The sequence below is a fragment of the Macaca thibetana genome, chromosome 1, assembly GCF_024542745.1.
Source record: "Macaca thibetana thibetana isolate TM-01 chromosome 1, ASM2454274v1, whole genome shotgun sequence".
Classification (NCBI taxonomy): Eukaryota; Metazoa; Chordata; class Mammalia; order Primates; family Cercopithecidae; genus Macaca; species Macaca thibetana.
Window position 1 is genome coordinate 125,436,289 of NC_065578.1, and position 12,072 is coordinate 125,448,360.

The window sequence follows — 12,072 nt, forward strand, 5'->3', positions numbered from 1 at the left end:
GCCTTATCTAAGGTTTGTCCAGGTTTTTGTATAATCACCAATAATTTTAGCTACTTCCCATGCCCCAACTCCTATAAAACATGAACCATGCAGTCATTGTCACTGTTCAATAACTCAAGATACAATTTGGTAAACATGTAAACCTGAAATCGAACGTAAAAAAAAATGAGGGGAGATAAATCAATCACAAAGGCCAAGAATGTTGCTCCACTGAAGAAGTATGCCCTGTACTTGGGCGCTCGCTCTCTGTTCTCTCTCTCTCTCTCTCTCTCTCTCACACACACACACACACACACATACACACACACACACACATACACACACACACACACACACACAGAGTGAAAAGGAAAAAAGGAAACTTGCAGTCAAAAGGAAGAAGTTTCATCTGATTTCAAGTGGAAGGAGAGGAAAGAATGAGACAAACTAGCAAGAATTATCATGCTAGATGTATTTAGCTCATTCATCTTAAAGTGTTAGAAGCATCATTGCATTTAATCTTTATAGCAACTTTGTGAAGTAGAATTTAAAGTTATCCTTTTAAAGATAAGGACAATAGCTTACAGAAAGGTTAGGCAACTTGCTCAAGGTCATCCAACTAATAAGGGCATGGCAAAGCTTTGAAACAGCTGGGCCAGACATTAAGCCTGGGTCCTTTTATTTCTATATCCCTCAAGCTAGAGAAGCCAAGTTTAATTTTTTGTCCATCCCTTCAAGGACTGGAAATAAAAACAGTGAGGGTGAGAGGCATGCTCTGTTCTTAAAGAGATGGTAGAAAGGAAAGGGAATTGGGCATCCCAGGTTTTGGTCTGATTCTGCCACTAAAGAGGCTGTGAAGGTTGGAATGAGTTCCTTTCCCCACCACAGCAGATCATTCCTTGTCTATAGGATGAGGGGTTGAGGAGAGTTTCTCGGGTGCTATTTCATGTCCTCCCTCCACCTCTGCACCCACATTTGCAAACTTAGCTTTTCCTCCTGCTGGGCCAAAGTGTTCAGGAGGCTCCTAACACCTGGGATCTGGTGTTTCTCCTTTTCCTGCCCTTTCTCAGATGAAGACCTTGTGTGTTATAGAGACATTTTTTAAATTACCATGGCCTGAGTGGAGCAGCTGACACTCTTGTGGTCTCCCTAGCTTCTCAAGGTGATCAGAGAAAGGGTGGGGGGTAAAAGTCTTAATATTGCATATTTTTAAATGTTACCATGCTTTAGACATGCAGTCCCCACAGGAAAAGGCCTGGAGTTCAAATTCTGCATGACCTTCTTTGTAGGGTCTGGACTTTAGGGTAGTGGGGAGGAGAGAGTAATCTATGCTGGGAAAAGCCTGATCACTGATTAGACTTAGGGCCATCCATCTTCCCTGCTCTGGGAATGACTGATGAACCTGAGGCACTGCTCAGAGTCAATGGAAGTTCCAGGGACAAATGAGAGCCAGTTTTCGATGTCAGAAGAGCAGCAGCTCCTGTGTCCTAGGTGGGGGATCCTGTGCAAGGCTGAGAAATCTGGGGAGCTGTATTTACTGTTGGCAGCCACCCAGTTTCCCCCTGTCTTTATGTGGGAGTTTGTGGGGCCGATTCAACAGCTCACTCAACCCTAGTGGCAGAGAAACGAAGTTTCTTCTAAGGGAAGATTAACACAAGTCACTGTGGAAGCTTCAGATACACAGGGAGAAGAATGTCAGAGACCAAGAGAAAATTCCAGAGTCTGCAGCCCACGCAGGCTTGGGTGGGGTGAAGGAAGCACATGTTGAGGCAGGCAGGACTGTCTAGTCAGGACTGATAACCAGGGAGAGGGAAATTCCTTTGCATCCAAGGCTAAGGTCCAGGGAGGGCATGAGAGCATGACAGCATCGGAGCTGGCTTCAGATCATCCAGGGCCTGAGACAAGCTGGGTGATACCAGAGGACAGAGGACAAGGCAGCAGGTTCCTGCAGGGCTGAGAATCCTACCAGACATAGCAACAGGTTCCAGCAGCCCCTGCTGTCAGGGCTCGTGGGTGGGTATTTGGTGAACAAGGGGACCTGGGCACAGACCTAGGAGAGAACAAAGTGAGGCAAGAGGCTTGGAGCTCGGGTGTACCAATGGGGCTGGCACCAGCCCGGAGCAAGGTGGGGCATTAAACTGTCTGACAATGAAGCAGGTGAGTGGGAAGAGCAGTGGGTAGACTCTGTACCAGAGCTTCTAGGTAATTCTCAAGTAGACTCTGAACCTGTCTTCACAAATAACACCATTCAGTCATTCATTCATTTATTCAGTCAGCCAGCCAGCCAGCCAGGCAGTCAGTCTATAATTGCCAGTCTATAATTGCCAAGCAGATTCTGCACGCCAGGCACTGTGTGAGGATGGAGATGGATAGGGACCTATGGCCGCATGGACACAGTGGGAGGCTGACCTTGGCCTCAAGCTCACCAGCTGTGGAGCCAGCAGGTGCTCCACAAACATTTAGGTGTGTGTTTGGGTAAAGGAGGGGTTAGATGAGGAGGAGGAACTATCTGCACACCTAAGTTTTAAGGATGATTTGGATTTTCCAAAGGCCACACCTAGTAACAGTTTGTGTTTCAAGTGCAGCTCTGAACCAGGGACATCAGTTTTACGGGAATTGCCTATGGAAGGACTGAGGGAATCCCTGTTCTTGTGTCCCCAGGAAAGAGAAGTTCCTTGGCAGGGAGACTCTTCAGAATCTGACCATCATGGAGTGAAGGCAAGTGTGTGCAGGCACTCAGGGGCTGATCACCTACTGCCTGCCCCAGTGCCTTCACCTCAGCTGTGTCGTGATGTCACTCTGAGAGCTCCCCTAGTGTGAAATCAACTCAGGTTCAAAGCAGACATTTTAGTTTTGGCTTTAGTTTTTGACTTTTAATTTTGGCTTTTCCCTTCCTCTCTCCGACCCTGGTGCCCTGAGTGATGATAAACTGAACCTTATTTCCACCTATTCTAATTCATGCCCTTCCTACTTTAGCAGAGCTAGAAACACCCACTGTTCAGAGCCACTCAAATATTAAGCATCTTTATTTCTACTTAAAGGGATTTATCTTAGCACTGATTAAGGCTCGCCCACAAGGCGAGGCTTTTTCTGTGTCCTCACACTGCCACTCCTGAAACTTTCCAGAACTACGAGTGGTCCAGCTCTCAGCCAGGAAGGGCTCCCCTTTCCACCTCTAATCAATTTTCCACCTGGGCTTAATTTCCTCCTTAGACATTAGGAAGTCATAAGGAATCAAAACAAAGGAGAACACAGGATTTATGTGTATAATTCTCTTCCTCCTGGGGTTTGTTTTTTTGACCTTGATGAGTTATTTCACCTCTTGTGACCTGAGGTTCCCCAATCATCCCTTGAGGAGTGTGGACTAAAGGCTCTCTGAGATCCATAATCTCAGTGGCTCTGAACTGTGCTCTGTCTCTTACCCTGGGGAGTTCACGGTCTGTAGGGGGAAAGTGGGCTTCCTCATCAAAGAATGACAGGCATGATGGGTATATGTTAGGCTCCCCACTGAGATTTGTTGAATAAATGAGGAAACAAACACTGTGGTGGGGACACCGTTGGTTTGAACAGGAGCAGCTCTGACCCTCAGAAAGCCCCCTGGAGATACAGACCCAGAGGGAGGAGGAAAACCTCGTAGCCAGCAGGATCTCTAGGTATTGGGGCTGGAGCTGGAAGTGGGCAAAAGTTGAGACGGATTCATCATTAAGGACCCCATGGATGGGCTGCGGGGAGGCAGGTAGAAAAGGCTTTTGGGTTTTCAGGTTGGGGGCAGTCTAGCCTGATTAGAAAGGAGGAAAAGGCCAGGGCCAGATGTCTGGGTGGAGTGGAGGGAAAAGGTCATCCCAGAAGGATTAGCCCCTGAAATTTCCTGAAGTAGGAGAAGGATAAAGGTGTGGTTGGTGAAGGAAAGCAGGTTTTCCCACATTAGCAACCAGTCAGGGAGAGGGAGGGGTGGGTAGGAGAGCCATCAGTAAATTATTCTGAATGTGTGTAATTTAATGGAATTGGGAAAAAGATGGGGGAAATGGATGGAAGGGTCTTGGACTCTGAGACAAGGGGTCTATAATCAGACCATTTCATTATTTCTAGCTTCCACCTTCACCAAGGCAGACAAGGAGTGCCTGCCTCAGTTCCTCTGCTCCCCCTCCCTTTCCCACCCATTCATGTGTGCAAGACTGCTCTGTCCCACAGAACCGTCTCAATGACAAGGACAGCAGGTGACAAGGCCTCAACAGGACTCAGGTCTCCCCCCAGGGTTAACTAATAAAACTCTCCACGAAGCCTGCTGCTCAGCCCTCCCTCAAGGCAAGCCCTGCACCTGGGTCTGAGGATGAGGGTGGCAGTGAAAATTAGGCCAGTGGCATCATTGTCAGCCAGTGGCAAAAAATATCAGATGGCGTTCATCACAAAAGCTGAGCCAAACGGTGATGAGGATGGTAGTGTGAGTCATGTGTGACAGGTGAGGAATGAAAACAGAGCACCTGAGAGCTTCTATTTCCTTGAGGCAGGGCTCGTTCATCTTATAAAAGTCAGCTGGCCATTGCCTTCACACCAAACCCAAGGGACCACACAGCCCATTCTGTTCCATATACCAGGTAAGTCTCTGATTGCAACAAAAGGAATTCTTGTTTATTTTTTCATTATTAGAAATTAGCCAAAGGCAAATATGTGTAAGAAGGTTAATCCAGGGTTTCAGTGGGAGTTAGAGAATAGTGGAATATCTTTATTTTAAGTTAAATTACAATCTAGATTTGAAAGGACCTTAGAGATGGTTAGGGCTCCCACTTCAGTAGATAGTCATTGAACTGGGAGTCCTGGAGGAGACTGTTCAAGTGCCCATGGGAAGTTCATAGCAGAACTAGGGCTCAGGCCCAGAGCACTCTCAGTAACACTGCAATTTCCCCCTAAGATATTTACAGAAACTTAAATTTATTAGATGGATCTCTAATGAGCATTTATTCCATTTAAGACAGTATGCTAGGCACTTTGGACAAATCAATGCCTAACGTACTTACTTAACAAACATAAAACCTAGCAGGAAGGTAATACATACATATAAATAAATGAAATGCAAAGTAGATAGTAATTGGCATGAGGGAGAGGGGCAGGGAAGGGCTGTGCAGTTTTGGGAAACCTTGCTCAAGGAGACCCTCCTGGAGGTGTCAAGTGATGTGAGCTATGATGGAGGAGTATTTGGACAAGCAGAGATGGGAAGAAAAGCATTTGGAAGGGACCGTGTAAGCACAGACCAGAAGCAAAACCGTAGGGGCTTAGATGAATATAAAGCCATCCTATAAGTCACAGGCTTTCTACATGGTACTGGGAGAGGATAGACTGCAGTGGCCTGATGCCACTTTCCAAAAGACCTAATGTGCGGGCCTCATGTCCCTCAGAAGCCAGCTTTCTTAGGGCATTTTTCTAGAACAGATATAAGATGTCTTGGGTAGGAAGGGAGCCAAGAAAAGAACTCCAATAAAATGGAGCAGAAGAAATTGCCTTTTAGCTCCTCCTCTTAAAAGGACCTGAAAATTATCCAAGTTTATTTCATTTTTAAATGTATTGGGGGGGGGCGGCTAGAGGAGATGAAAGGCTTTCTCTTCTAAAGGGTCCCAAAATAAAATCTATTTGGCATTGAATTTGTATCCATCTTTCTTTAATTGAATCACTGTGTCAGCTTTCTGTCTCCAGAAAAAAAAACACATTTGAAGCATGAATTCCCAGCAACAGAAGCAGCCCTGCACCCTACCCCCTCAGCCTCAGCAGCAGCAGCAGGTGAAACAGCCTTGCCAGCCTCCACCCCAGGAACCATGCATCCCCAAAACCAAGGAGCCCTGCCTCCCCAAGGTGCCTGAGCCCTGCCACCCCAAGTTTCCAGAGCCCTGCCACCCCAAGGTGCCTGAGCCCTGCCACCCCAAGGTGCCTGAGCCCTGCCCTTCAACGGTCACACCAGCACCAGCCCAGCAGAAGACCAAGCAGAAGTAATGTGGTCCACAGCCATGCCCTTGAGGAGCCAGCCACTGGATACTGAACACCTTACCCCATTCTGCTTATGAATACCATTTGCCTATTGACCCTGCGGTTAGCATGCTGTCACCCTGAATCATAATCCCTCCTTTGCACCTCTAAAAAGATATTCCTTTCCCTCACTCTGGAGGGCTCCTGTGCCTCTGAGTAAGGCTGAAAGTCTCACTGACTGAACTAGTCTTCTTGTTGCTCAGGGTGCATCTGAGGAGGGATTTGGGGAGGGATCAAGTGAACCATCCCTGGTCTTCCCTCAATAAATAACTTTTAACTCCACATCTGGCTGTGTGTGTGTGTCACTGGCTGATTAAATCTCTGTTGCCTTCTCAGCGTGAAGCAGGAACTAACACTATGAGGGCTGGTCGTGAGGTCTGTAGTCAGAAGGTGCCCGATCCTGACACTGAGAATGTATGTGAATGTGTATGGCTGCTGTACACACAGGACACTGCTGGGCTGGCAATGGTAGTGTGCTCAGGGCCACCCACCCAACCTGTTACTTTGGGTAGGCACAGCTAGAATAAGGCTTTTTCCTTTCACCTTAATGTTTATATCTTAATGACTTGCAGTGAGTCGCACGTGAGTGTAGATGGTGCCTGCTTCAAGCCATCATCATCTGTGTTTAGTTGATTCCTTTTTAAAATTTTTTCCAAAGAAATAGTGCTTGTGCATAGTCTAGCCTAATGATCTGTTCTGCACTCATCTTCCTTTTCTGATGCCCGCAACACCTGGAGCCAAGCACTTGAACACTCACACCACACCCACAAACACATATCCAGCCCCACACTCTCACACAAGGATATACTCCCATACACAGACATTCAAACACACAGAGACACACACACACAGATCTCCAAAATCCCGACACTCACACACACACACCCCTTCACACACTTGGATCTCCCAAACCACCCAACACTGACATACACACACACACACACACACTTCTCTCTGCCTCTCTCTCCCCCTCTGTCTCTAACTTAATCACCTTAGTCCTATTTTTTTTTCTTCGAGTGCCTACTGTGAAGATATCTGATGCTGCAGCAGGAAGAAGGAGATTCGAATCCACACCACCTGCCCTAGCAGAACCCTAAGAGAGGTGATCTTCAGCCCCCTTCCCATACAAACATAAGCTGACACACATGCTCCTCTCTCCACACACACATGCATGAGCATGCACACATCGTACTTCTGTAAGTAAAACGTAAAAGTTGAATATTTTATCCAACAACTGCAGAATACACACATTTGTCTCATCAGCACATAAAATATTACAGACCACATGTTAGACCACAAATCTCAACAAATTTTAAAAATCAAAACCATATCAAGTATATTTGCTTACAACAATAAAATAAAACTAGAAATCAATAAATAATAAGAAAAACTTTAGAATCTGTGCAAACATATGGAAATTAAACAATATGCTCCTGAATGATCAATGGGTCAATGAAGAAATAAAAAAAATTAAAATTAAAAAAATAAAAATGTTTTGAAACAAATAGAAATACAAGATACCAAAAGCTATAGAACATAGCAAAATCAATACTAAGAGGAAAGGTTTTTTTAGTAATAAATGCTTACATCAAAAAAAGAAAAAAAACACTTTAAATGAAGAACTTAATATGTATCCCAAAGAACTAGCAAAGCAAGAACAAACCAAAGCCCCCAAAAATAATAAAGATAGCACAGAAACAAATAAAATAAAAACCAAAAAGCTTTACAAAAGATTAATGAAACAAAAAGTGGATTTTTTGAGAGAAGATTCAAATAAATAAAATCAAAATGGATAAAAGAGACATTACAACTGGTATCATAAACAACAATAAACAAACAAATGAAAAACCTAGAGGAAATGAATAAATTCCTGGACACATACAACATACCAAGATTGAACCAAGATCAAACAGAAACCCTGAATAGACCAATCGCAAGTAATGAGATTGAAGCAGTTTTAAAAAGTTTCCCAACAAAGAAAAGCCCAGTGCTAGATGGAAGTACTGATTAATTCTACCAAATACTTAAAGAAGAACTAATACTAATTTTTCTCAAACTATTTCAGAAAATTGAAGAGAGAATTATTTCAGAATCACTCCATAAGGCTAGCATTATACTAATACGAAAACAAGACTAGAACATGAATAAAAGAGAAAACTACAGGCCAAAATTCCTAATGAACATAGGTGCAAAAGTCCTTAAAAATGCTAGCAAACCAAATTCAACAGCACACTAAAAAGATCATCTACTACGATCAAGTGAGATTCATTCCAGGGATGCAAGGATAGTTCAACATATGCAAAGCAATAAATATAATACATCACATTAACAGAAAGAAAGACAAAAAACTTATGATCATTTCAATAGACACAGAAAAAAATTTCACAAAATCCAGCATACTTTAATAGTGAAAATTCTCAACAAATTAGGTATAGAAGGTACATACCTCAATGCAATAAAGGCCATATGTGACAAACCCACAGCTAACATCATACAGAATGGGGAAAAGCTGAAAGCTTTTTCTCTAAGATCTGGAACAAGACAAGGATACCCACCCTCACCACTTCTATTCAACGTAATACTGGAAGTCCTAGATAGAGCACTGAGGTAAGAGAAAGAAATAAAAGCCATCCAAAATGGAAAGAAGGAAGTCAGATTATCCTTGTTTGAAGATGACATGATCATATATAGTGAAAAACCTAAAGGTTCCACCAAAACACTCTATGAACTAATAAATGAACAAGTAAAGTCACAGGATACAAAATAAACATGCAAAAATCAGTAGCATTTCTATATATCAATACTGAGCTACATGGAAAAGAAATCAAGAAAACAATCCCATTTAAAATAGACACAAAAAATTCCTAGGAATAAATTTAACAACAGAAGTGAAAGGTCTAGAAAATGAAAATTGTATTACTCTGATGAAAAAACTGAGAGAGGATACAGAAAAATGGAAAGATATCTTATGTTCATGGACTGGAAGAATTAATACTGTTAAAATGACCCTACCACCCAGAGCAATCAATAGATTCAATGCAATCCTTCTCAAAAGTCCATGACATTTTCAAAGAAATAGAAAAAACAATCATTAAATTCACATGGAATCACAAAAGACCCCGAATTGTCAAAGCAATATTGAACAAAAAGAACAAACCTGGAAGCATCACACTACCTTACTTCAAAATATGCTACAAAGCTATAATAACACAAAAAGCATGGTATTGGCAGAAAAAAAAAAAAACCACAAAAACCAATGTAACAGATAAAGCCCTCATAAATAAATCCACATAGTCACATCCAACTGGCTTTCAAAAATGGCCCCAAGAACATAAACTGGGGAAAAGACAACCTCTTCAATAAATAGTTCTGGGAAAATGGACGTCCATATGCAGAGGGATGAAAATAGATTCCTGTCTTTCATCATATACAAAAATCAACTCAAGATGGATTAAAAATTTAAATAGAATCTCTGAAACTATGAAACTACAAGAAGAAAACATTGGGGAAATGCTACAAGACATTGGTGTGGACAAAGATTTTTGGAGAAGAACTCAAAAGCATAGGCAACAAAAGCAAAAATAGGCAAATGGAATTACATCAAGCTAAAAGGCTTTTGCACAGCAAAGAAAGCAATTAACAAAATGAATAGTCAACCTACAGAATGGGAGAAAATATTTGCACACTATCCACCCAACAAGAGATTAATAACCAGAATACTATTCGTTAGCAAAAAAAATTGATTTGGGCAAAAGACATGAGCAGACATTTCATAAAGGAAGACATACAAATGGTCCAAAAGGTATATTTAAAAATGCTCAGTATCACTAATAATCAGGGAAATGCAAATCAAAACCACAATGAGATATTATTTCAGCCCAGTTAGAATGGCTATTATCAAAAAGACAAAAAAAAAATGCTTCTGATGATGAACATAAAGAGGAGCACTTGTACACTGTTGGTGGAATGTAAATTTGAATAGCCACTACGGAAAACAATATGGCAGGTCCTCAAAACACTAAAAATAAAACTACCATACCCACTTGTGGGTATACATCCAAAAGAAAGGAAATCAGTATATTGAAGAGGTCTCTGCACTCCTTTGTTTATAGCAACACTACCCACAATAGCAAAGATATGGAATCAACCTAAGTGTCCATCAACAGATGAATGTATAAATAAAATACTGCATGTATACACAACGGAACATTATTCAACCACAAAAAAAATACTTAAATCCTGTCATTTGAAACAAAATGGTTGAGCCTGGAGGACATTACCTTTACTGAATAAGCCAGGCACAGAAAGATATATACCACATGTTCTCACTCATAGGTGGAAGCTAAATAAGTTTATCTCAGAAGTAGAGACTAGAATAGTGGTAACTAGAGGCTGGGAAGGGTGGGGGAGAGGGAGGATAGGGGGATGTTGGCTAATAGATTCAAAAATATAGCTAAATTGAAGGATAAGTTTGATTGTCCTGTAGCACTGTAGGGCAACTATAGTTGACAATTGTTTATTCTATATTTTCAAATAGCTAGAAGAGAGGATTTTGAATGTTCTCCACACAAAGAAATGATGTTTGAGGTGATGCAGATGCTAATTATTCAGATTTTATCATTATATATTGCATACATGTATCACAATACCACACTGTATCTAATAAATATGTACAGTTATATCAATTAAAAATAAAAATTTTTTAAAAGGCAAACTATCTCTACCCCTATCTCCAACGCAACATGCCATCGTGAAACAGGGCTGAAAAGCTTCAATCAAAACTTCCATGTGAAAGATGAAGAATGGGAATCATGATCTGCAGTGAATCTGAAATCCTACCTAACATGGATGTCAAGCCCCTCCACCCCTTGAGTCTGCTGTCTGGAAGGCACTCCCTGGTCTATTGTTCTCTGTGCCATATGTCTACAGCATCTTCTGTGCTCATTAACAACCATGGCCATGCTTGTAAATGCTTATATATCTTAAGAGAATCCTTGGACAGAATTGACTTTACAGAATTTACAAAAATTTGAAAGTTTTTACTGAGTTTTTCCTGACTTTCTCTACTCTCGCATGTTGGGTAGGGGCTGTGGGTGAAGATAGTGGGTCTTTTAATATCATAGTTTTCTGGAACAGGAAGAGTTACATAAGAACCTGATTGAGAAGATTGTGTATCTTGAACAGGTGAAAATGAAGCTCTTTTGTGGGTGCTATAAAGCATATTAGCAGAGTACTGTTTCCCAAACTTTAGCATCTGTATTTGTGCATTGTCCCAATGCACATATACCTCATAATTAGTTTGTATTTTGCTTTATCAAAACTGGTAAGAACTGATGAAAAAATTAGACTGGCCTTACGTTAAAAATTACTATGAAATAATAGCATCAATATGCAAGTTATAAGTTATTTTAATATAGATTGATTAAAATATGTATTATAACAGCAATTAAACATGTTATTATTTATCAACTAAGAATGGTCTTAGTTATTTATAGCAGCACTACCCACAATAGCCAAGATATGGAATCAAATAAAGACTCAGACTATTCTTAGTTGACAAATAGTAACATGTTTAATTGCTATAGTCTACATAAGAACTGATGTCTGCTAAGGGAAAATATTCTGGATAAATACTTTTCCTATTCTCAAAAGACATTTATACATGACTTTAATCAACCCTTATGTGGTAACTCTTCCTCTGTAGGGCAGAGCTCTCAAAAATAGAAATATCTGAAGATTGTAGGAACATTTGAGCACTGAAGAGATATTCTTTAGTGTACTTTAATTGCTTCTGCAGACTAGGCAGCTCAAAGTAGAGTCCATAGGAGAGATATCATTGAATATTCCCTGTGCCAGGCAGATACTGCAGAACCCTCAGCCTCCAGAGTAAACCCCCAGAATTCTTCCCAGCCGTTTCACTCCTTCACTCATTCCTGTCTCTCCACTCTGACCTCCATACACACTGGGCATGCTTCTGTCTTCAGGTGGTGGTGGTGTTGGTGGTGGTGGTTGTGGTGGTGGTGGCGGTGGTGGTTGTTGTTTGAGACGGAGTCTCGCTCTGTCGCCCAGGCTGGAGTG

The 12,072-nt window shown here is 41.7% G+C and overlaps 3 protein-coding genes across 28 annotated transcripts in view; 2 read left to right on the top strand and 1 right to left on the bottom strand.

Annotated features, from left to right (window-relative positions):
* S100A1 (S100 calcium binding protein A1) overlaps nucleotides 1-12,072 on the top strand; it is a 1,186,348-nt gene that overhangs the window by 514,104 nt on the left and 660,172 nt on the right. The gene's annotated exons all lie outside the window — the stretch shown is intronic.
* The window catches only part of S100A8 (S100 calcium binding protein A8), a 675,486-nt gene that overhangs the window by 236,113 nt on the left and 427,301 nt on the right, over nucleotides 1-12,072 (bottom strand). The window lies entirely within an intron of this gene.
* LOC126935190 (cornifin-like) lies at nucleotides 4,530-6,276 on the top strand. Its single transcript, XM_050756390.1, has 2 exons — nucleotides 4,530-4,574; nucleotides 5,654-6,276. The coding sequence occupies exon 2, from the start codon at nucleotides 5,689-5,691 to the stop codon at nucleotides 5,959-5,961; it is 273 nt and encodes a 90-aa protein (XP_050612347.1). The 5' UTR covers nucleotides 4,530-4,574; nucleotides 5,654-5,688; the 3' UTR covers nucleotides 5,962-6,276.

Coding starts and splice junctions, on each gene's coding strand:
- LOC126935190 (XM_050756390.1), top strand. CDS start 5,689: ATGAATTCCCAGCAACAGAAGCAGCCCTGCACCCTACCCCCTCAGCCT.